This window comes from Perca fluviatilis, chromosome 2 (genome assembly GCF_010015445.1).
Source record: "Perca fluviatilis chromosome 2, GENO_Pfluv_1.0, whole genome shotgun sequence".
NCBI classification, from domain to species: domain Eukaryota; kingdom Metazoa; phylum Chordata; class Actinopteri; order Perciformes; family Percidae; genus Perca; species Perca fluviatilis.
The window spans coordinates 15317768-15340205 of NC_053113.1; the positions used below are offsets into that span (position 1 = coordinate 15317768).

Here is a 22438-nt window from a genome sequence, read left to right on the forward strand (position 1 = left end):
AATAACCCTGAGAAACCAGCTTTCTGATGGAATGTAAGAGACAAGGTTTGACTTGACAATACCTACTGGTCATTGTGATCTACTGATATCTGAAAGGGAATGCTGTAGTTTCAGTGCTGGGGGGGGGGTGGAGGTTCAGAGGGCGTGGGGCTTTCGGGGAAATATGGACAAAGTTAAAGATGTTCAATAAAGCTGTGATCTCTCCAACAGCCCTGTTTCTCTCTACACGTTCAGATGATTGACACCAAATGTGATGGGGGAGGGGGGGGGGGGGTTCACTGTTGTCCTGTTACTGCTTCACTGCAAAAACATTAAATCTTATATAATTGATCACAAAAGCCACATGCATTTTTCTGTTGTGTTCAAACTTTAAACTAGAATGTATTCACATATGTGGACACAGACCCTGTTTTCCAAGATTTGGGCCTTTTCGTTTCAATTAACCCTCCTGTTGTCCTCGAGTCAAATTTGACCCCTTTTAAAAATGTCTATATCAGAAATATGTGTTTCTTTGTAACCAAATTACAACAAAAAAAGGATGGTTTCCATACAACGCTCTTTGCAAATATAATTGATCACTTTCATTGAATTTCTGGTGAAAATTGAAATGGTTTCAAATCAGTATCCTGACTAAACTCATCCACTCAACATACGTTCCTCTGATCTTAACTATTAGTCAAAATAATTCATAATTTGTTTGTTTTTTACTAAAATATTAGGTATAATTGCATATAAATGAGGTTTATTGATCATGAATTCCAAAAAGTAGTGTAAAACTAGTGGTAGTAAGTTGGGGTTAGTGAAAACAAAACAAAAAAAGTCAGAAAAAGGGACGAAAATGTAAAGTGTCAAAAAGTTTTTGACCCGGGAGGACAACACAAGGGTTAATAGGACTCTTTATGCTAGAGCATGCAATGATATTTTTGAATAGTGAATAGTCTTGTACCCTACCAACTTTGTAGGCTACAGTTTAGGGAATGCCCATTCCTATTTCAACAGCACAATTCCCCAATGTGTGTCAGGTCTAACTGCGTTGTATTGTATAGTGACCAGAGACCACACTTCCTGGGACTGTGTTTCAGCATTTTATTGCAAGGCACCAGTAATGACATCTGGATAACCTCCCTGCCATTATTAGAAACAAAGCATTCACAAGGTCTCTCCTACATAAATGCTCTCATACTATAATAGTCTCTGTTCCTGTTTAACACCATGAACAGAGTCACACTAGCCAACATGGTCACAACTGCGCACTCTAGTGTTGCAAGCTACATGGCAGCACTGCTACGCCTGCATAGGTCCATAAAGAAAAAAGGTTTTCCCAGATTGGTGTGATGTGGTCGCTTCTCTCAGAACGGGTTAAAAGCCTGGCAGCAGTGTTTTGTAGAAGTCTTTGGATGTTTCGCCTGCTGACACAGATCAGGTGTGCGGCAATAGTCAAGTCTGGAGGAGATGAAAGCATGGATGACCTTTTCTAGATCTGCACATGAAAGGAATGAGTTCAGAAATAATTATAAAGACCCCTTTAGCCACACACATTCTCGTTATGTTCAGCAGAAAGTGTGCAGGCTACATTAAGGAAGTATTTAAAAAAATAAATAAAGTCCCTTACAGATACAGGCTTTTTATTCAAGCTTCCTGTTCAATAGTGCTGTGATCTATGTGTACAATAAGTCTCTCCCTTGGGTGGTTGGTTTGATTTCATAAAGTAAATTACAGCAATCGCAAATACTCTTACCACCAACAAAAAAAACAGATACATTTTCATACTTCTAACTGGCCTGCTGAAATTCTTTCAACAGTCTCAGAAAAAGTTTCAATCTTTGCTCAGGGTTAAGAGCAAATGGGTCCTGCCACTGGGTTCCCTATGAATAACAAAAATAACATTCATATTCCCTGATAGTTCAACAGACCTATGAGACTTCTTTTCCACAAGTATCTGAATGCCTTACAGTAACAGGGGTAAGATGAGACACATCTTGTATCTCAGTCAGCAGCCACACATAAAAATCAATCATGTTCACAAAGTTTAAAAAGAGAAATCCCAGATCCCCAATTTTTAAACTGAAGTCAGAACAGAATGTATGTGAGAGGTCAAATATGATTGCTGTCAGATGTTTTCACTGCCATCTTATACCTCTAAATACACCGATTTAGAATGTGCCGACATGTGGCCCATTTGTCCGCATTCTCCCACAGCAATGGCTGAATTTGTTTTTCTTTGGAGAAAACCAAAAGTGACCTGAGGCCATCTCTTATTTAAGATAATCTTTTGGGGCATTTTTAGGCCTTTATTTTCACAGGACAGAAGATATGAAAGGGGGGAATGACATGCAGCAAAGGGCAGCAGATCGGAGTCAAACCTGCGGCCACTGCATCGAGGAGTAAACCTCTATATATGTGCGCCTGCTCTACCAACTGAGCTAAACCAGCCACGCGTTAGGACAGTTTCACTGACTGCTGAGTGGCTTTCAGTTCTTTTTCTCTTCCGGCTCATCATTGGTGAGGTATTCGATGTGTGTCCATATACACCATATCTGCAGAGAAACAATGGGATGTTTGGCTGTTAGACAGCTTTACGTGAACAAATATAACATAACATAAATATGAGCAGAAATTATTTCTGTAAAACATGCTGTTTATGATTATCACAGGTTATTTCTACCTCCACCGATAGAGCCAGCAGGCGGCCTGCAGCCAGCAGCAGGGTCCCCGCAGCCTGGATCCAGGGAGGCAGATACAGCCAGTGGGATAGTAAGCCCCACTGATACCCATACAGCCACAGGGGGAGGCAGTGCAGCCCACTCACCACCCATGTGCCAAGAGGTGTCCGAAACCCTAACAGCACCGGATGCACAGTTTGAGTTCAGATCAACTCTTGGAATTATTGATTTACTGTATCTTGAGCTGCACGACAACATCAACTTATATACAGTTACAGACCGTACCGTTTGCCATGATGGCTTGTATGAATCGAGGACTGGTGATGAAACTGTTCTTCCAGTGGTCACCTCTGGCATTGTGGTTACACACAAACACGCACCACTCCAAGGCAGACACCAGCCAACCCCACTATAATACAATACATATTTGACATCAGACATCAACAAACTCTCAACAAAGTCTGATGCTGCTCCATTGGGCTGGGAATATGGGGCGTATTTCAACCGAACCAGGAAAGACAATGCCTCTGCACTCAATTGGATAGACCTACAACCAATCAGAGCAACGGAGTATGTGACTCATGTTGACCACAGGGTTTTCATTGCACCCCATCTTCTTAGCGACCATCGGGGCCAGCTGATAAATTAAACTTTTGCCGAATCCCGTAGGAAGGACTGCAAAAACATCTTTCCGATCAACAAATGCCTCGATCACGGTTCTCTGTTCCTCTTTTAAAATGAATGCGCTGTCGATATCTTCTATAACAGAATGGCGGAATCTACACATCTCAATTCTCCAGCGGCAGCCATCTTTGTCGTAAACAAATTCAACCCAAGCGCTCTTTGGTGACGTGGCTGATTACGTTACTGTTGATCATCTGTCCATCATCGTATAAAGCCCGCCCTGACAATTTGATTGGTCCAAACAGCTTTGGTTCGAGCATAGTTGCTCCACAACGGATCAAGTCCAGACCGAACTTCCCGACCTCAAATGTTGTGGGCGGGGTAAATTTCAGCTAGCATCCAGGCTAAAATACAGCATAAGTAGTAAATAAATCTGTAGAGACAAGGTTTAGTAGTACAGTGGGTGTTTTGGTTGATGTTACAAAAAAACATCAATCTGGATCGACGACAATTCATTTCCAGGATACTCGCTGTACATTGTGGCGATGTGTGTTGCCGCTGTCTAACTCTGTTCTCTTCGGGAAACAACTAACTTTGACCTAGTAAACTACACGCTGAAAAAGTGTTTTGAAGAAAATTTGAATCGTGCAACAAGGCAGGCCTCTTTTGAGGAATGATTGTACAGATTTACAAAGAATATGGTTACGGCATTTACTATCTAACTGGGACGTTTTGAGACCGCTTGGCGGGGATCGCTATGAAAAAAATACACACGGCGATACACTAATAAGAGCAAATTACGTTTAACCATGTATCCAGCTAATTTACATGTATATAGCTCCTGTTACTGGATTGTATGAACAGTTAACTTCATTTAATATTGTATGTTGTGTTTTCTTTTGGTCTTTGGGACTGGAGCTTAGCGCCGGCCAAGACAATTGTGATTGGTTTGAAAAAAAAAAAATGCAATCCTGGAATGTATCTGTGGAGGAGCCAGACCTTACTTCACAGCACTGTGGAGATAGGTCTGGCAATACGAGACTACAAAAAACAAGATGCAGAACAGTGCAGGCTGCTGCTGGTGTAAGAAGGATAAATATGGATGACTTTCTTGGCAAATACTAAACTCCTTTGTACCAGCTGATCATCCCTTATGTTTTCAAAAACACTGCATGCAATAATTGTGTGTGTAAATCAAAAAGAGAGGATCATTTGAAAAGATTTCTTGTGATAATGAGCACTTGGTGCGTATACTGTTTGTGTTGAATGTTCTGCAGCCATCAGACCTTAAACAGCAGGCTCCACAGCATGCCTCTGCCCAGGTTGTCCACCACTACATCCAGCCAGGCTCCAAACCTGGAGGTCTGACCCAGCCTCCTTGCCAGCCAGCCGTCCACTCCTGCACAGAAAACATCACCACATACTGCAGACAGACCCCTCATGTCATGTGCACTCAGTAACTATTCCTCCTGGCAAGGCATCTTTGGGGTTTTGAAACTGGACACAGCAATACCTAAGATTCTGTTCTTCACTCATGCAGTACCATTATCAGCATTTTATCAATAATACCTTTCAGGTTGTCTATCTTTTATTTGATATGATAGGATGCAGGTTGATTAATTAAAATTAAAAGTCATGGGTGTCGGACTGAGGGGAAAAAAGGGGACTGAGTATACAGGGCCTGCATGTAAGGAGGGCCCAAAAAGACACTTGAATTAAAGCTTTAGTGCGTAACTTTTTGATATTATTGAACGTCCGTTACATTCAAGCCATTGCCAAAATGAGTTGCTACAAAGCGCGGTCACGGGAGGCTTGTATCATGTGGACGCGCCACAGTTTTGTCATCATCACTTAGAATTCCTCATGGGGCGGCAGAAACTACGCACTATAGCTTTAATGAATTCTGTGCACCGCTGCTGCATAAAGTAGCCTATATAGTAGGGCTGGGCAATATATCAATATTATATCAATATCGTGATACAAGACTAGATATCGTCTTAGATTTTGGATATCGTAATATCGTGATATGGCATAAGTGTTGTCTTTTCCTGGTTTTAAAGTCTGCATTACAGCAAAGTGATGTACTTTTCTGAACTTACCAGACGGTTGTAACTGTTCTATTATTTGCCTTTTCCCCACTTAGACATTATGTTCACATTACTGATGATTATTTATCTAAAATCTAAGTGTGAAGATATTTTGTTAAAGCACCAATTGTCAACCCTAGAATATCGCCACAATATCGATATTGAGGTATTTGGTCAAGAATATCATGATTTTCTGATGATCGTCCAGCCCTACTATAGACCATTTTCACTTGTTATAGCACTATACTATAGTATATTAGTATTAGTATTAGTAATATAGTATTAGTTACACCTACAGTATAAAAATAGGCCCCAATACTACAACGGTGGTCTACTGCTGTGTCTGAAGTAGGGCTGGGCAATATATTGATATTATATTCACATCGATATATGACAGTAGATATCGTCTTATGTTTTGGATATCGTTATATCTTGATATGACACAAGTGTTGTCTTTTCCTGGTTTTATAGGCTGCATTACAGTAAAGTGATGTGATTTTCTTAACTAACCAGACTGTTTTAGGTGCTCTGTTATTTGCCTTTACCCAGTTAGTCATTGTATCCGTATTATTGGTGATTATTTATCAAAACTCTGATTGCGTTAATATTTTGTGAAAGCACCAAAAGTCAACCCAACAATATCGTCGCAATATCGACATTGATGCTTTTGGTAAAAAAAATATCAGAATATTTGATTTTCTCCATATCGCCCAGCTCTAGTCTGAAGCTCTATAGCTCACGCTGTCGGTTGATCCATAAACATTCCCCTACCTTTTAGCAGCCACCGTTTTTGCCTGAGGAGGCTGACATTTGGCGTGGAGGTCAAGCCTCTGTGAGGTTGTGTGACTACATGAACGTGTGAATGCAGGAACACGTGGATGCATGCGCTTACGTAGTACTAGAGCTATTACGCACTTGTTTATTAATTTTTAATAATCCGGTCTTTAGTTATTGAAAACATCATCTACTAGCAGCAAAACAGACCTTTTCACATTCTATTTTGGTCATGACATGAGTGTGTGCCAAGTGAGCCAGCACGTACACTACCCAGAGCCTGAAACTGAAGCAGCTGAATGGAATTCAGCCATCATTCATTTTATTATTTACACTTGTGATCAAAAGTCTGCTGTGAAAAAGGCCTGTAGACCTTTTTTTTAAATCGTCATTGCAGGTAAAGCACAGGTATAATTAATAGTATTAATGTTGTCACCAATGCGCACTTAGATGACACGCAGACATTATTATTGTTATTAGTTACACCTGTGGTTCTCTTTCTGTGAAAAATGTTTGCAATGTAGACATGTTCAATATAGTGACTGTTTATTTGTGTCTATCCTACTGTCTACTTTCTTACCTTATAATACCCCTATTTAATGTTGTCTTTTTTTTTTACTTTACCCTTGCACTGGTAAATGCTGGTCTCTGGTCCTCTTATCCTTGCACTATTGGACCTATTTGCACTACCACCATGACACACACACTCTCATAGAGCACCTTACCATACATATTGAATCACAGGGTCAGTCTCTGCCCTGTCACTGCAAGCGTCTCATACTTATACATCCCTTAGTACATTCATGTGGATTTTTTATTTAGTATTTTTTTCTTTTATTGTCAATATTATTCATGTGGATTTGTTATTTTATAATCCTGTTTATGATGCATGTGTATGTTGTGTGTGATGTCTTTAAGCTACTGGGACCTTGAATTTCCCCTTGGGGATCAATAAAGTATCAATCTATCTATCTATCTATCTATCTATCTATCTATCTATCTATCTATCTATCTATCTATCTATCTATCTATCTATCTACTGGTTGCCTACTGGAATGTATCAATGTAAAATATGATCCAACAGCAGCACCATTTCAAGTCTACGAAGTAGGCCTATATGTCTAAGCCTCTCACCACAGGTCAACAAGGTAAACAGATACATTACCATCTAGTGCTATGGAGATTGAGTAAAGAGAGACAAAGATTGCTGGCGTCTTATAGGCAGCCCATGCAGCAAACACAAGGCCAATCCTAATGTATCCTGGAAGAGACAAATACATACATATAGAACAGACAAGATAATTCAGTGACAGCAATATAGGCTTCACTTCACTTGTTATAACGTCACCCTCCTTAGCCATGGACAGTTCAAATTAATTAGGGTGTTTTTCTCATTACTGGGACATCTTTCAGCGTCAAAATCATATAGTGACATTCATTAACTATCTAAAGCCAAGATACTATTCTAGCAATCTGGCTGATGTGTGTTGTTTAGTAAATAGCCAGGCCAAGTTACGTGGGTTCGCAGCTGTCATGCCATGGTGAACTGACGCCCTCGCACATAACACAAATACAAAATATACAGTTCCTTCCAATTCTAATGTTTCTTACCGATAATATTCGGCCACCACAGCAGAACTTGGAGTCCCATCTTCGATCAATTATGAGTGGTACAGTGGCGCCTAATCCCGGAAAAAAAAACAAGATGCAACCTGCTTTATAAACCGACCTACATATCTAGCTATGAAAACACGCACAGTTGTCGTACAGCCATGGATATATTCATGCTTTTATCCCTGTAATAGGTCTCTACATCCATGTGTATTTGTCCACGCGTGGATGTATTAAAAGAACGAGCCTGGTTTCTTCTTCTTCTTTAGTTTATTGGCGGGCTACAAACCAAAGTTAAGGTGCATTCCGTCACCTACAGTACCGGAGTGTGTTATATCATGACTTTAAATAACCATCAACCCCCAAAAAATCAAATAATAATAATAATAATCATTTAAATAATTAAACAAAACCCTTTTAACCTGTATTTGTTTATCCTCTCTAACTGTCTCTAACAGTCCTTTAATGTTCCACTCCCTTCCCAAATCTATCACCCTGTCCAACTTCCAACAAATATATTAACATTTGGTGATTTATTTTTGGCCGTTAATGTCATCGTATTTTGGTGGAAGAAAATAGAAGGGTCTGTCTAATGAACAAAAAAATAGAAGGGTCTGTCTAATGAACAAAAAGAAATTTTGGTAGAATTGTGATTATTATCCAAGAGAACAAATAATTTCTGCCATTATAAAAATGTCATATAGTGCATTTATATTGCAGACAATAATTAGATTTCTTTTTAAATTTGTATTAATAAAATATTGATATGTCATAAATTGTACATAATATATAACCATATAACTACATTAATTTCCCATAATCACTTCCTGTCAACCGGGTTATACTCATTACTCATACTGTCTATGGTTATATCCATGGTAGCCACAAGGTGGTGCTACTCGCACTTCTTTACAACCTACAATCCCCAGACAGGCACACGTATTGACAGCTTGGTATGACTGCGCATAATTAGTCAAAATTGTGTTTTTGTAATTTGCAAGATAAAGGAAACACTTAGTGAAGTTATTGAGGTAAAAATAAAACGTTTCTGTCTGCCATGGTGGTTGTGTTTACAAGCGTTCGAAGGAGCTGATCAACTGACCTGTAGAGTCAGATCATGTGACAGAATGGAGGCGTCGCTGAAAACATTCACCCGTTCACCACATACACACACCACCAGGAACCCATTTCACAATAAACGGATAAGGCGACAAACAATTTTGATCAACTCAGTGCACAACGTTTATTTTCCCACATCGCAATGAAATGAGGGGAGCATGGGGGCCAAAGAGTCGAGGATAGGATTCCTGTCGTATGACGAGGCCGTCAAGAGAGGTAAGCAGAAAAGCAACGGGCTAAATCCACATCAGTTGCGCTAGCTTAGCTAACTGTCAGGTTTTAGGCTAGCCCTTTACATAGGAGGGCGTCCCGGCCACCCATTAAAATCTAGCGATTTAAGTGGCTTCGGTTATTTGATAAGGTTAACACCTGTCAAAAATAACATACATCATCTATGGAACCGCTAAGATCCATTAGTCAATTCGGCATAAAACAATGTCCGGAAAGCCTCACGGAATTTAATTACGTGTTAAGTTTAACAATAGCTAAGCCTGTATTTTCTGCAGTCGTCTTTCTCCAAAATGCACTATGTTTGGATGCAATAGGAAGCGTTTCCTAGTAATTAAGACGTCGTTGTATGAATTTCGTCCATCCCGAATTGGGTTATTCTTCCTAGCAATATGGAAATATAGCTGACTGGTATTTTATGAGGCGTGTGCCTTCGCTTATAAGCAAGGTCATGTAAAAGTGACAGATATTTGGACTGTGCTTGGCGTGACGTTCTGTCCATAGCTACGAAAGCGTTGGTTGTGGGGCTAGTGTTGGCTAATGAAGAGGGATGGGCTGGCTTGACCGTATGTGGCAAAACCGTTGTGCAGACAGACTTGAATATGTGCTAACTTTGTGGCAGACACTACAGTGTAACGATTAGCCTAGCTCATCACCTTAGCTAGCTAACGTTAAGTAAGTCTGCTGCTACTAGCTTCGCGTTACTTGTCTAACGTTACTAGCTAGTTAGACAGTTGATGTCAGTTAGCTAGCTATGTGGCAACAGCTAAGTTCCCAGAAGAAAATGTCTCCAGACTGTTGGTTTTAGCCTTCGGCTGACGGATTTCGAGAATAGCCATATGATATGGGCAACGTTATCGTCAGTGTTTGTGCTTGGGCAGTGGTTGCCAAAGTGGGGTCCGGAGACCCCCAGGGGCCCTTGAGGGTATTCCAGGGGACGCCAGCACTAGTGCTGGGTATCCTTCAAAATGTGTTAGTTAGCTAGGTACTGATACCGCGAATTTGATACCGATTCCTGAACGATATTTTTTTCAATACCAATTTTATAAAAATCCGTTTTAACAAAGAAAAAAAGACAACATTACACATTACTACACATGTTTTTTTTCAGCTCCTTTACACCTATGTGATGCACAAGTCAAGCCTTTCAAAATACAGGAGCCACATCTCTGTGCATAAAGTAGAGCGTTTCCCTGTATGTCCCTTCCCTTTGAGAGCCTTCACAAGCATTATTAGATCTTGGCACAAGCATGCTGCATGCTTATTGGCTCATTGATGCTGATGACATTTATTCCTTTGGTATTGAATGACAAGACATTTTTCGATACTTGATACTATGGAGGCAATTTGGTCTGTGCCTAAAATTATCAAAGTTCGGTACCTAGCTCTACCCAGCACCATGGGGAATAATTTATTTTCACAATAATTCCATCAATAAGTAAAACAATGACAGAATGTAGTCATACATTATTGTCTAAATTATTCCCCATGGTGATTTGGTCATGGGTTTCATACACTTTCTGTAATAAAACATCTGAAAGCAAATGTCCTATCAGATGGGGGACCTTTGGATGAAATCTTATCAAATTGGGGTCCGTGGTCTGGTCAGGTTGCTTCTTCTAAACAGTACACACACAGGGCCAGACTGGGATAATAATTCAGGCTCGGAATTTAACAACAGTCCAGGCCCACACATTCACAACAGCGTTCTGTAACCTTTTCCTGTCTACTCCTATTAAAGGAGAACTTGGGCCAATTTTTACGTTAATCTTGATCGCTATAAATATGCTAGTACAGTCAGAATGTCTGTCAGAATGCATATGCCAAACTGTATACACACAAAGGTGCAGGTAGTTTTTTTTTATTTAGCCTGTTGACATTGTTTCAGACCTGTACTGCAAAGTCAGTTAATGTATTTCACTGCCCATGGAATCATAGGTGCCTTTTCTAAAAGCTTTTTGCTGCCAAATCAGCCAGGTGATATGCATGAGTAAATTTAGATAAAACAAGCAAAGCACAAAGCTGGGTACAGCTGTGTTGTAAATTGATGCATAGTCTGAGTGTTGGTGCGCTTATGTAAGATGTCAGGAAGTATATAGGAGATGTTATGTCTGATGGACTTCTTGTTGCACTTTACTCCCTGGGTAGTCTCGCTTTGCCTCCAAAGCGCGCTGGAGGAGAGTTTGGCTACTCCACATAGTATTCGGGGATGGGAGGAAAACGTGCTCTGGTTTATTGACATTTTTTTAAACCAATCACAATCGTCTTGGGCGCTGCTAAGCACCGGAGAAAAGCAGCGGTGCCGCTGGAAAATAGGCTCGGAAGGAACTGTTTTGGTTGAACATGTGTACGTTTTAAAAGTTGGTTTAGTCTTGCAACAGAAAACTCCGATTGGAGAGACAGTCTAGCTAGCTAGATTTTCCGGCGGCAACGCAGCACTCCCAGAAGTGGAACGTCAAGGATCTAGACTACTCCCTGGGTTACCAATAGTTGAACTTTGTCTGTCTTGATTCCACTCTATTAGAGGCTGTTACACATCCATCCAGTACATTGTCACATCTAAACCAGGGTTCTACAGGGAAGATAGACAGACCTGTCCTTTGCATTCATATTTATCTAAATGATGAAAGTCTGTAACTTATTTTCAGCCAGGATTCTTCACTATTATTTTCATACAAAAAAGCCCACGTTTGAACATACTTTGACCTATTGATGCTTCTATTGCCTAAATGGCATCTTTTCAATATCAGCTCCTTGTGTGGTGGTTTGGACATTCCTCAAGGTGATTGTCATTCCCACTCTGATGATCACATGCACACACAGGCGGTGGAATTATCCAGCCTTATCTGACCAGTCACATGGCAGCATTCCTAATTCCCAAAGCAGGCTCGACTGCCGCAATTATGTGGTCAGTTTTCATGGAAGTTCACTCTAGTAGGACACCAGCAATGGTCAGGGACCATCCTGTCGAAAAAGGTTAGGCTTTGATGTGTTCCTGTAGTAAACTTGGGGTCATTCAGTCTTCTTTCAAGACTAATTTTGCAGGGCTGAATATGCACTCTCTGTTCAAATACAGTATTTTCATCTGCTTGTCCCGTTGGGCATATTCTTGAATAAAACAAACTTGGATCAGTGTCGCAAAAGCTCGTGCATCGAAGAAACATGAGGTATGCTGAGGTCACCACACTGCTGCACTGACTGAATACATTTATGAATTGTGTCAACCTGTATAGGCATACAACGAATTTCATCACCTACAGGTCTCTTCCACAATTAAGAAGAGTAAAATTGTCAGTTAGAGCGGAGGTTTGACAGATTTATGTTGTAATGAGCCAAAACAGGAGGTGCATACAACACTACTATCCCAGAGTGGGGATTGAGCTTCTAGGTTTTCAGAGGTAAAAGTCTGCTTCCTTTTTAAATGGTAAATAAGAGGATGACTGAACATTTACTTGTATGGGAAAGAAAGAAACTGCCCCAGTTGATCATTGATTGATATGCAAAATTAGCATGTTTGATAACAATCAAAGGCAATAGACCTTGCTTAAAGAGAAAAGTCATCTGATGTCCAAATATTGAATCAGCTGAGTGACTTGCAAGGCTAAGGGGAGTTAGAGGTCAAGTCAACTTTATTGATACAGCACATTTCATACATAATAAAATCAACAAAATCTCTTAAAAAAAAAAAAAAAAAAAAAAAAAAAAAAAAAAAAAAAAAAAAAAAAAAAAAAAAAAAAAAAAAAAAAAAAAAAAAAAAAAAAAAAAACCACCGGCGAAAAAGGGGGCCCCCCCCCCCACCCCCAAAAAAATCTCGTGGAAAAAGAAAAAAAAAAAAGCTGGTGGGCTTTGGGGTTGGGTTGTGGTTTTTTTTTTTTTTTTTTTTTTTTTTTTATAAATTGGTTTTAAAAAAAAAAAAAAAAAAAAAAATAAAAAAAATAAAAAAAAAAAAAAAAAAATAATAATTATTTATTTTTTTTTTATTTAAAATATTTTTTTTTTTTTTTTTTTTTTTTGTTTTTTTTGGTTTTATTGTTTTAAAATAGTTTATTTTTTTTTTTTTTTTCCCTTTTGTGTTTTTTTTTTTTTTTTTTTTTTTTTTTTTTTTTTTTCTTTTTATTTATATATATAATAAATAAAAATTTATATATAATAAATATTTTTTTTTAAAAAAATTTTTTTTGAATGTAAGGAGGTTTTTTGTGTGTTGTTTGTTTTTTTTTTTGTCTTTTGTCCCTGTGGGCGGGCGCAAGGCAAGAATGTAAAAAAAAAAAAAAAAAAAGAAAAAAAAAAAAAAAAAAAAAAAAAAAAAAGGGGGCCTGAAAAGAGAAAAAAAAAAGTGGAAAAAAAAAAAAAAAAAAGGGGGGTGGTAAACTCTCAAAAAAAAAAAGCTGGTGTTGTTTTTTTTTTTTTTTTTTGTGTGGTTGTTGTGTTTGTGTGTGTGGTTGTTGTTTTTTTTTTTGTTTTTTGTGATTTTTGTGTGGTTTTTGTTGTTTTGGTTTGGTTTTGCCCCCCTTGTGTTACCCCCCCCTCCTGAACACATACACCAAAAAAAAACCCCCAAAAAAAGGAAAACAAAAAAAAAACCCATCCTATTGTTTGGAGGGTGTTTGTTGTTAGGGGTTGTTGTTGTTCGGTAAGAAGTGGTTTGGTGTTTGTTTGTGGTGTTTTTTTTTTTTTTTTTTTTTTTTTTTTTTTTTTTTTTTTTTTTTTTTTTTTTTTTTTTTTTTTTTTTTTTTTTTTTTTTTTCCCTTTTTTTTTTTTTTTTTTTTTTTTTTTTTTTTTTTTTTTTTTTTTTTTTTTTTTTTTTTTTTTTTTCAAGTTACTGTATAACTGGTTGCTGACAAGCAATGTAGCACTTTAAAGGTTATTTTTTATGCTCACTCCACATAAAACGCATAAGGACTTCATTACATCACTTCCAGCAAACTTCACAGAGAACAAAGGAGGGCAAACAGCATCACCAATCTGTTTTAAAAGGTAAAAACATAGGGGAAACCCTGGAATGGATATTTGGCGTTATTTTTGGCATTCAAAAAAAGATGTCCCTGTACATTTAGGGGAAAGTTAATACTCTCACCACATAGCTTAGTAATGCAAACAACCATGGCCATGACTCTAATTACTCTGACACACAGCCTAACAGTCACCTGAGAACTGCATAGCCTTACATTTATGGTCGACGTCAGCAGGCCTTATCAGACTAGGTGATAGACCGCTGCTTTGCATTCTTACCTTGTGCTCCCTGGTTTGTGGATGTAGATTTGCCTAATACTGCCACAAATGATTCCAGTTGGGTGTTTGCAATGGAAACATGGGCAGGAAGCTTTTGTTATTTGTTACATTTTGCATGATTTGGGTGATATGTTAAAATCTTCAGACTGGCCACCGTCAGCCCAACCAATTTTCCCCGCTGACTCTCTCTGCCATTGCTGGCCTTTTTGTGCTACTGGGTTAGCTTGCTGACTTAGCACTTTAACCAACAATTTCCTTCAACAGGAATACGCTGGTTTCACAAAGCAATAAATTCAGTGCTATCTTATCTACCATTACCTATGTGAACTTGCTATATTCAGTTTTTTTTTCAGGTGCCTTATCATATTGGTTGTACGTAGCTATTTCCACCCTCGTTGTTGCTCCCATAATAGCACCCATGGTAGCTTTGACTTGTCATAGTAGGAAAAGGCAACGCAGCTTTAATTATAAAGCACATTTCAGCAGCAAGGCAATTCAAAGTGCTTTACATAAATTATTAAAGAGCAGTTTAAAAACATTAATTAAAGAGAATATAAAAACAGCTAAAATATAATAAGACAGGTATCGAATTCAAGAATAATAGTTACAATGCAGTAGGGCTGAACGATTTTGGGGGGGAAATTTAATTGCGATTTTTCAGCCAGATATGATTCGATTTGCAATTTTTTTTTTATTTTTTATTTTAAGTTTAGCTAAAGTTCAATATTCACTGTGTAACAGACAAGGTTATTATAGTTTTGCATTTCTCATTAATGTTTATTTCATTTTTGACTTTTTGTTTTAAAATTCAGTTTAAAGCGGGTTTGCTAGTTGTATTTTTTGAAAATGCTTAGTTTGAGTTTAGTTTTTATTAGTTTTAGTTTTTTTTGTGATATGGGTTATTTGTCAGGGGCAAGATTCAAGAAGGTCAGAAAAAATTATTGTGTAATAATAACTCAACAAAAAACGTCATACAATGTATTCAACAATAACACCAGTGCATAAAATGTACATATCATGATGAGCACAAATATGTAAACGGTCTACACAAGACGCCGCAGTAAGTGCAAAATGTGTAAGTCACTGTGCCAGGAAAAAACCTAAATAGCCAACAGACTAAAGAAGACAGGTGTTTTGAACTTTTTGAACTCAATCGACTCACACAGTTGTGTAGACATCCCAGTATCAATCCACATATTAACCCACCCTTCCTCACGCTTTTAGTGTTCATGCGTATTTACTAACCAGCAGCTATCGGGTCGCCGGTGAAAGCCCGCCTGTAGTGTTCTCTGTCCTGCGGTTGTCTGCGTCATGCTGCATGGCCCTGGGGTCAGTGTAACGCTTATCAGTTCAATTTTCTAAGCACAAACGGACATTTGGAAAAACAGAAAAATGGGTTCAAATATCCAATTTTTTTCCACCTTGACAAATTAAAAAATTGGATCTTTAACCTGTTTTTCCAATTTTCTGTTTTTATTCAGAGGATCAGAAATTGAGTAAAATTACAAAATTGCGTCTGAGCTCCAATTATTCAATACTGCAATAGTATTCTCTTCCTCTACTTTGCGAAATATGCAGGTCATTAACTGCATATGGACCAAAAAACAAACAAAACTGATCAACTTTGGGGTCAGAGGTGCTTGCAACTGATGGTTTCGAGTGGGGGGCGGGGCGTAGCTAGGCAGAACGAGGGAGAGAATTTCATTGCAGTATTGAATAATTGGAGCCCAGACGCAGTTTTGTAATTTTCTAAATTCTGATCCTCTGAATAAAAACAGAAAATTGGAAAAACAGTTTAAAGATCAAATTTTTTAATTTGTCAAGACGAAAAAAAAATGAAAAATTTGATATTGTAACCAATTTTTCTGTTTTTCCAAATGTCCGTTTGTGCTTAGAAAATTGAACTGATAAGCGTTACACTTATATATATATATATATATACTATATGCATACATCCATGCTCTGTATCGGGGTTAGTTTCTGTTTCGGGGAAAGGGGGCTTTGCGTTGTCCTTGCCCTGTCACTGCTTGTTAAGGTAAGCTAGGTTAGCCTCCCTGTGCGCGCTTCTCAAATGTACTTTCAAATTCGTGGAATTTTTCCCTTTAATAAATTGTCCACATTCACCGCATACATCGCGAGGCACTTGCTTTTATCTGACACCATCATATCAAATAGGACTCTGCCGCTTTCTTCTGACTTTCGGTACCGCCACGATGCCAGGCGAGGGCATGGGCGAGAGGCACGGACATGTTGTGTTCAATTTGTCGTGGAATGTCGGAATTTCTGGGTTCACAGTCGGAAACTATATGTCTACGGCATAGACTGAATAAAACAGGTCTATGGTCGGAAATGATAACTCTGAAAGATATAACTTTATTTGCTCTGTGAAAGACATTGACAAAGACGAAAACTAAGGACATTTACTTGATTATTTTATTTTAGTTAGTTTTGCAAACAGACATTACAGTTTTAGTTTAGTTATTGTTTTTTTGTAATGCATCGTTTTTATTTTTATTTCAGTTAACGACAAAGTTTTTTCCCACCTAGTTTCGTTATTTTGTTTGTTTTCGTCAACGATTATAACCTTGGTAACAGATAAAACATGTCATGGGGCATTACAATATGAGACACCATCAAAACTGCTCTATATTGTTATGCAAGGATGACAACATTGATTTGACTTGCCAGCAATAACATTAAACAGTCAAACAGGATATTTATCACAAAAGCTGAAGTTATAATAGTAAAAACAATTCCAATAAAAAAAATATCAGTACTTTCTTGTAACCTGAAATTTCTGATCTGCCGCAGTTCAATAGCAGCATCTACATATTGCACCTTTTAACCATGTTAAATAAAGTAATTAAAAATAAATGAATGATCCACTGAAATAGGACATTTCTGGAAACAATCAGTGATATGTAACATTATTCCAGCATTTATCTTATGATAAAACAGTAAATATAATAATAAAAACAGGAATAAAAACTGTTAATCCAAATGTTAAACCAAACATTTAAATATTGCACATTCAATTAATCGCGGTCTTCACGATTAGCTAATTGCATTCTTTCAAATCTCGATTTTGATTTGAAAACGATTTATCGTTCAGCCCTACAGTACAGTGTAAGAAATGAACAACCAAAATTACAGGTATGAAACCTCCCCCGGACCACGGTCGGGATCAAAAGACCAAATTTTGGTCCGATAAAAAGAGGTGGTCTCGGTCCGGACCAAACTGAACCATGGTCCGGTTCATTTATAGTGTGAAAGCATTTTTTGGATGGTTCGGACTTTTGGACCAAATAAGAAGCTCTGGCAGGCTCTCCTTGTGTTACAAGACCGGGGAAGCTTTAAGGAATAGCTCGGTGCTTAGTGAGAGAGAGAGAGTGACGGTGAATGCGCTCGGAGCAGACAGCTGTCGGCTATCAGAGCAGAGAATACATCAGCAGTTTATTTGTTAAGTGGTAGTAAATACTACAGTGTAGGTTTCCGTTTGTCTCTGAATAAATTCTCCAGAAAGAAAGTTCCCGTGTCTTGCTTCTCAACATCACAACAAAACAAAAAGAGCCGCGGCAGTAGGGGGGAGCAGCAGTCAGTTGAAAAAACTCCGACCCAGAGAGAGGAGACGAGAGGACAGGGAAGCCCGTCAACAAACCAATCAATTATAAGTATCTGGAGACGCAGCTCACGTATGTGATGACGGCAGGACGTAGTTTTGTCACATATAGATCTTTAGTGCGCTTGCATAACTGCAGTGTGAAACCAAAACTTACCGGATCAAATGTATACAATGTAACAAAAACATGAACCTTGGTCCGGACATTGGTTCGGACTTTGATGTGTGAAAACGCCCTTAAAGGAACTGAGAGTTGCAGCGGACCTGCAGTTTTCTGGAAGTTTGTTCCAGATATGTGGTGCATAAAACCTGAATGCTGCGTCTCCATGTTTTGTTCTGACTCTGAGGACAGAAAGCAGACCTGTCCCGGACGACCTGGGACGTCTGGGTGTTTCATAATGTAGCAGCAGATCATACATGGCAATATTGGCAATTTGACAATATGTTGGAGAAGCACAGTTGTTACTAATAACATAGTATCGCATTGCCAGACCTTCCTCCACAGCGCTGCAGAGGAGGGTCTGGCTAGACCACACAGCATTCTGGGATAGAAAAATGTGCTCTGGTTCATAGGCGTTTTTTTTTTTATTTTTTTTAAACCAATCACAATCATCTTGGGCGGCGCTAACGGTGCCTCTGCAAAATAGCCTCTGGAAGAAGCTTGTTTTGGTGGAACATGTGTACATTCAAAGATTGTTTTAGTCGTGCAACAGAAACCTCAGATTCAACAGATAGTCTAGCTAGCTGTCTGGATTTACCCTGCAGAGATCTGAGGAGCAGTTAACCATAGTCCTCAGAAATCCACCGGAGTTTAGAAGGTGACGGGCATCCGGCAAAATTAAAGGTGGCTCCTGAACAATCGCGGAAAATGAAACGTTGTCAATATAGACTACTAATAACATGAACATTGGCTCTGTTCTGTTAAGCCGTTACAGTGAGCCAGCATGCATAATACCAGGACCATGAATCTGAAGCAACTAAATGGAATTCAGCCATAATCCTGTAAAATAATGACAACAATTTGAATAATTTGATTTTGAAACTTTGAGAATTTCAAAATTGTAACTTTCTTTAAAAGACTTCACTGCATCTAGGCTAATTATTGCTGTTTGATGATTAATGTCCTCCAGATTTTTTTTTTTACATAATCGCCGTTTCTTTGTTAATCACAATAAATTGCTAACATTAGCTAAGGTCCTAAGAGGTATGACCATAGATATAGATCTATGGGTATGACTGTTTATGGTAATTGTTGATTTTGTTTAGATATGCCAAATTGTAAATGTATAAGGTAATAAGGTAATAAGATATAAGATATGGATATTATGTTACATTATATGGGTCACATAACAGTGATATAACAAAAAGACGGTTATACAATTATATTGTTAAACGCAATTATTTCTGAGACAATAAATTGTACAGCAAAATTTGGAATTGTTACAGCTCCACCCCAGAAATTACTGTCACTGGACTTTACAGCCTAGAGCAACAAACAAAGCCTAAGCAGAGGGGATTATAGTATCATTATTATGAGGATTTGTAGAATGAATTCATAATTAGCTCTAAAGTAAAAAATAAGATACTGCCGTGTTTTATGTTGTTTTTCTCTTTCCAATTCCATTAAACGGCAGCCTCATGCTGAATGTTTGGTGTCATGCCTGCAGGTTTTAATGAGCTTTTTAAGAACAGCACTCCCTGTATCTTTCTGCCTGCGGCGTTTCTGTTGACAGTTCACCATGACTGAAAGGTCACAGTGGCTCATGTGAGTTCAGTATTTGCATGCTGTCTCCAGTCTTGGTGAAAGCAGCAGGCTAGCAGACCCAGCTTTTTTTCATAGGACAGCAAACATTAAGTCACAGCAGGAGGCTTTGCTGGCTGCTGCTTTGCTACCATGATAATTTAGTAAGGTGGTCTAACACTGAAAACCTGCTGTGTGTGTGTGTGTGTGTGTGTGTGTGTGTGTGTATATATATATATATATATATATATATATATATATATATATATATATATATATATATATATATATATATATATATATATATATATATCTCTGGCAATACCTATTGTATGTTATGGTCCCAGGCTTTGTCTGAAAGTGTGTTGGGGCGGTTGCGGAGATCAGACCCATTGTTTGCTCTGCATTGAATTGTAAGGATTGCAGTTAATGCAGCCCAGTGTCCAACAATACGCCCATTGCATCACAGCATCGACAATACACAGTGTTCTCTATAATGTGGACTGCTTTGTTTTCTTTCCCCATTTCTCCATTTAATTGTAACAATTTTGCTATTATCTGGTAGTGCTATTTTGTCATCAAGTTTGCTCTGTAGTATAACAGAACCCTTCTCACTAATTCACAAACTTGGCTTTTTTTTTTTTATGTACCATTTGGATTTTCAGGAACAGTGCCTTCATATGTTGCTGTCTAACTTGACTTATGCAAAACAAGAGTCAGGCAGAAGAAATGAGGGCCAGCAGTTGAATCTCATAAATTTAAAGTCGTCATGCTGATGACAAACTATAAGGGTTGAAAAAGATGATTGTTTTCAGTATTGATGATTTTTTGATGATGGTTTTGTCTGTATAATGCCCATCACAATTTCCCAGAGTCCTATTGTTCATCTTCAAATAGCCTTTTTTTTTTACACTGATATTCAATAGAAAATGTAGCATTTCTTTATTGATAGATGACTTGAATGAATAATCAACTGTCAGTATTACTGTCAATAGGTTTTCTGGTCATAAACTAACAATTAATTAATTGTTATGATACTTCCACATGCTGTGCCAAGTCTGGAACTTTCCCACAGGCCCAATCAAAAGGATTAAAATCAGACAAAGGTATAGTGAGTTTAGTGTGAGACATCACACGTGGAGATTATTTGGCTGAATAAATGGAAACCAAACCATAGTGTTTAATTCACTTCACTAATACTATTAAAATATGTGATATATGAGTGGAGTTTGGATGGAGTTTCAGTGGAAACCAAATGTGTATGTGCTGACTAGTCTATATTGACGACGTTTCATTTCCGGGATTGTTTACGTGCTGCTGGAAATTCCGCCAGATGTTACTTATTTTTGGCCGGATGTCTGTCACGTTCCGCTTTCTTTGGGAAGGCGTTCTAAACTCTGGTGGATTTCTGAGGACTATGGTTAACTGCTCCTCAGATCTCTGCAGGGTAAATCCAGACAGCTAGCTAGACTATCTGTCCAGTCTGAGTTTTCTGTTGCACAACTAAAACAACCTTTGAACGTACACGTTCCACCAAAACAAGTTCCTTCCAGAGGCTATTTTGCAGAGGCACCATTGCTCCGGCCGGCGCTTAGCCCATGACGATTGTGATTGGTTTAAAGAAATGCCAATAAACCAAAGCTTGTTTTTCTCCCATCCCGGAATGCTGTGTGGACTAGCCAGACCTTCCTTCGCAGCACTGTGGAGGAAGGTCTGGCAATGCGTGACTATGTGTTGACTAAACAAGATTTGTTTTTGTTTTTTTAGAGAAATGCATCCATTCTTTTTCATAACCATTGTATGACTCATATAGTGGCGTATGTATGACACGCCAGTTCTCAAGACGCATAATCGCTTTTTAGCGTGTTTATCAATGCCGTTCGGCCGCCATTGACCTACATTACGTGTGAATTTTCACCGTAGCGAGTAGTTTGAAAGGACAGAAGTCTGCGAAGTTTGGTTGGGGTGGCGGATGGGTAAAACGCAGGACTTTCACCCAGGATAGCCAGGATTGCGTCCCTCGTGTGGCATTTTTCAACCATTTTTTATTTTCTTTTTAAGCCTTCCCCAATGTTTCTTTCCTAAACCCAACCGTTTGTTTTCCTAAGCGTGTGACGTTGGTCACCGTCATGTTTTTGTTGTTTTTTTGTGTTACTAAAGCACTTTACACACGTGTGGCGTTGTTCTCGCGATAGTACGGCACATTGTCGCGATAACACGTGTATGTTTACATCTGCTGTATACGGTGTAGACGTACACGTGGATAGCTCAAAATGCGTACAGATAACACATTTGGCTTTAGGAAAGTGGCGTGTATGTTTACCATGTTTTTCATGATGCCATGTTGCACATTTAAACACTTCTTAATTTTTTTTACCAGGGTTTTAAATCCATTTTAATTAGGACTGAGTATCGAACTATAATAAAAACCAGCCAAACTTTGTTATGTATGAATTAATGAATTAATTAATGAATTAATGAGTTTAATTATTACTCAATTATCAAAGTTTTATTAATGTAAGGTCAGTGGGCCTTTCGATTTATGAAGTTATAGTGGCTTCAGCACTAGTGTCTCTCCACATCTCTACTGGCCCAGAGTGGCGACGGTCCAGTTCAACTAACAGCAAATTGCATAGTGTGCAGCTCTATCTGGAAAACTCCATCGGTGTTTGATCTCGATGTAGGGACACTATAGCTGCTGTGTTTCATTGTAGCAGCAGAGCAAGCAAGGTAATTGTTG

The 22438-nt window shown here is 38.5% G+C and overlaps 2 protein-coding genes across 9 annotated transcripts in view; one reads left to right on the plus strand and one right to left on the minus strand.

Moving 5' to 3' along the window:
* Window positions 1–1072: 1072 nt before the first annotated feature.
* Window positions 1073–8032, minus strand: si:ch1073-145m9.1. Of its 2 annotated transcripts, none has more exons than XR_005641363.1 (7): window positions 7760–8031; window positions 7314–7409; window positions 4574–4686; window positions 2949–3072; window positions 2666–2838; window positions 2364–2537; window positions 1073–1480 (listed from the first exon to the last, which is right to left on the minus strand). XR_005641363.1 is itself a non-coding variant. In XM_039821276.1 (7 exons), the coding sequence occupies exons 1-6, from the start codon at window positions 7797–7799 to the stop codon at window positions 2472–2474; spliced, it is 612 nt and encodes a 203-aa protein (XP_039677210.1). In that variant the 5' UTR covers window positions 7800–8032; the 3' UTR covers window positions 1073–1480; window positions 2459–2471. The 2 variants fall into 2 exon arrangements, 1 of the variants encoding a protein (XP_039677210.1); XM_039821276.1 differs by having other exon boundaries at window positions 2459–2537; window positions 7760–8032.
* Window positions 8033–8898: 866 nt separating this feature from the next.
* The window catches only part of usp32 (ubiquitin specific peptidase 32), a 57984-nt gene continuing 44444 nt past the window's right edge, over window positions 8899–22438 (plus strand). For all 7 annotated transcript variants that reach the window (XM_039821277.1, XM_039821289.1, XM_039821308.1 and 4 more), the window contains exon 1: window positions 8899–9094. In XM_039821277.1, the coding sequence (XP_039677211.1) occupies window positions 9037–9094 (58 nt within the window). In that variant the 5' untranslated portion in view covers window positions 8899–9036. The remainder of the gene's footprint in view (window positions 9095–22438) is intronic.

Coding starts and splice junctions, on each gene's coding strand:
- si:ch1073-145m9.1 (XM_039821276.1), bottom strand. CDS start 7,799: ATGGGACTCCAAGTTCTGCTGTGGTGGCCGAATATTATCG. Junction 7,410..7,759: donor GTGGTGGCCGAATATTATCG/GTAAGAAACATT, acceptor TGTCTCTTCCAG/GATACATTAGGATTGGCCTT. Junction 2,538..2,665: donor TGCTGGCTCTATCGGTGGAG/GTAGAAATAACC, acceptor GTTTCTCTGCAG/ATATGGTGTATATGGACACA.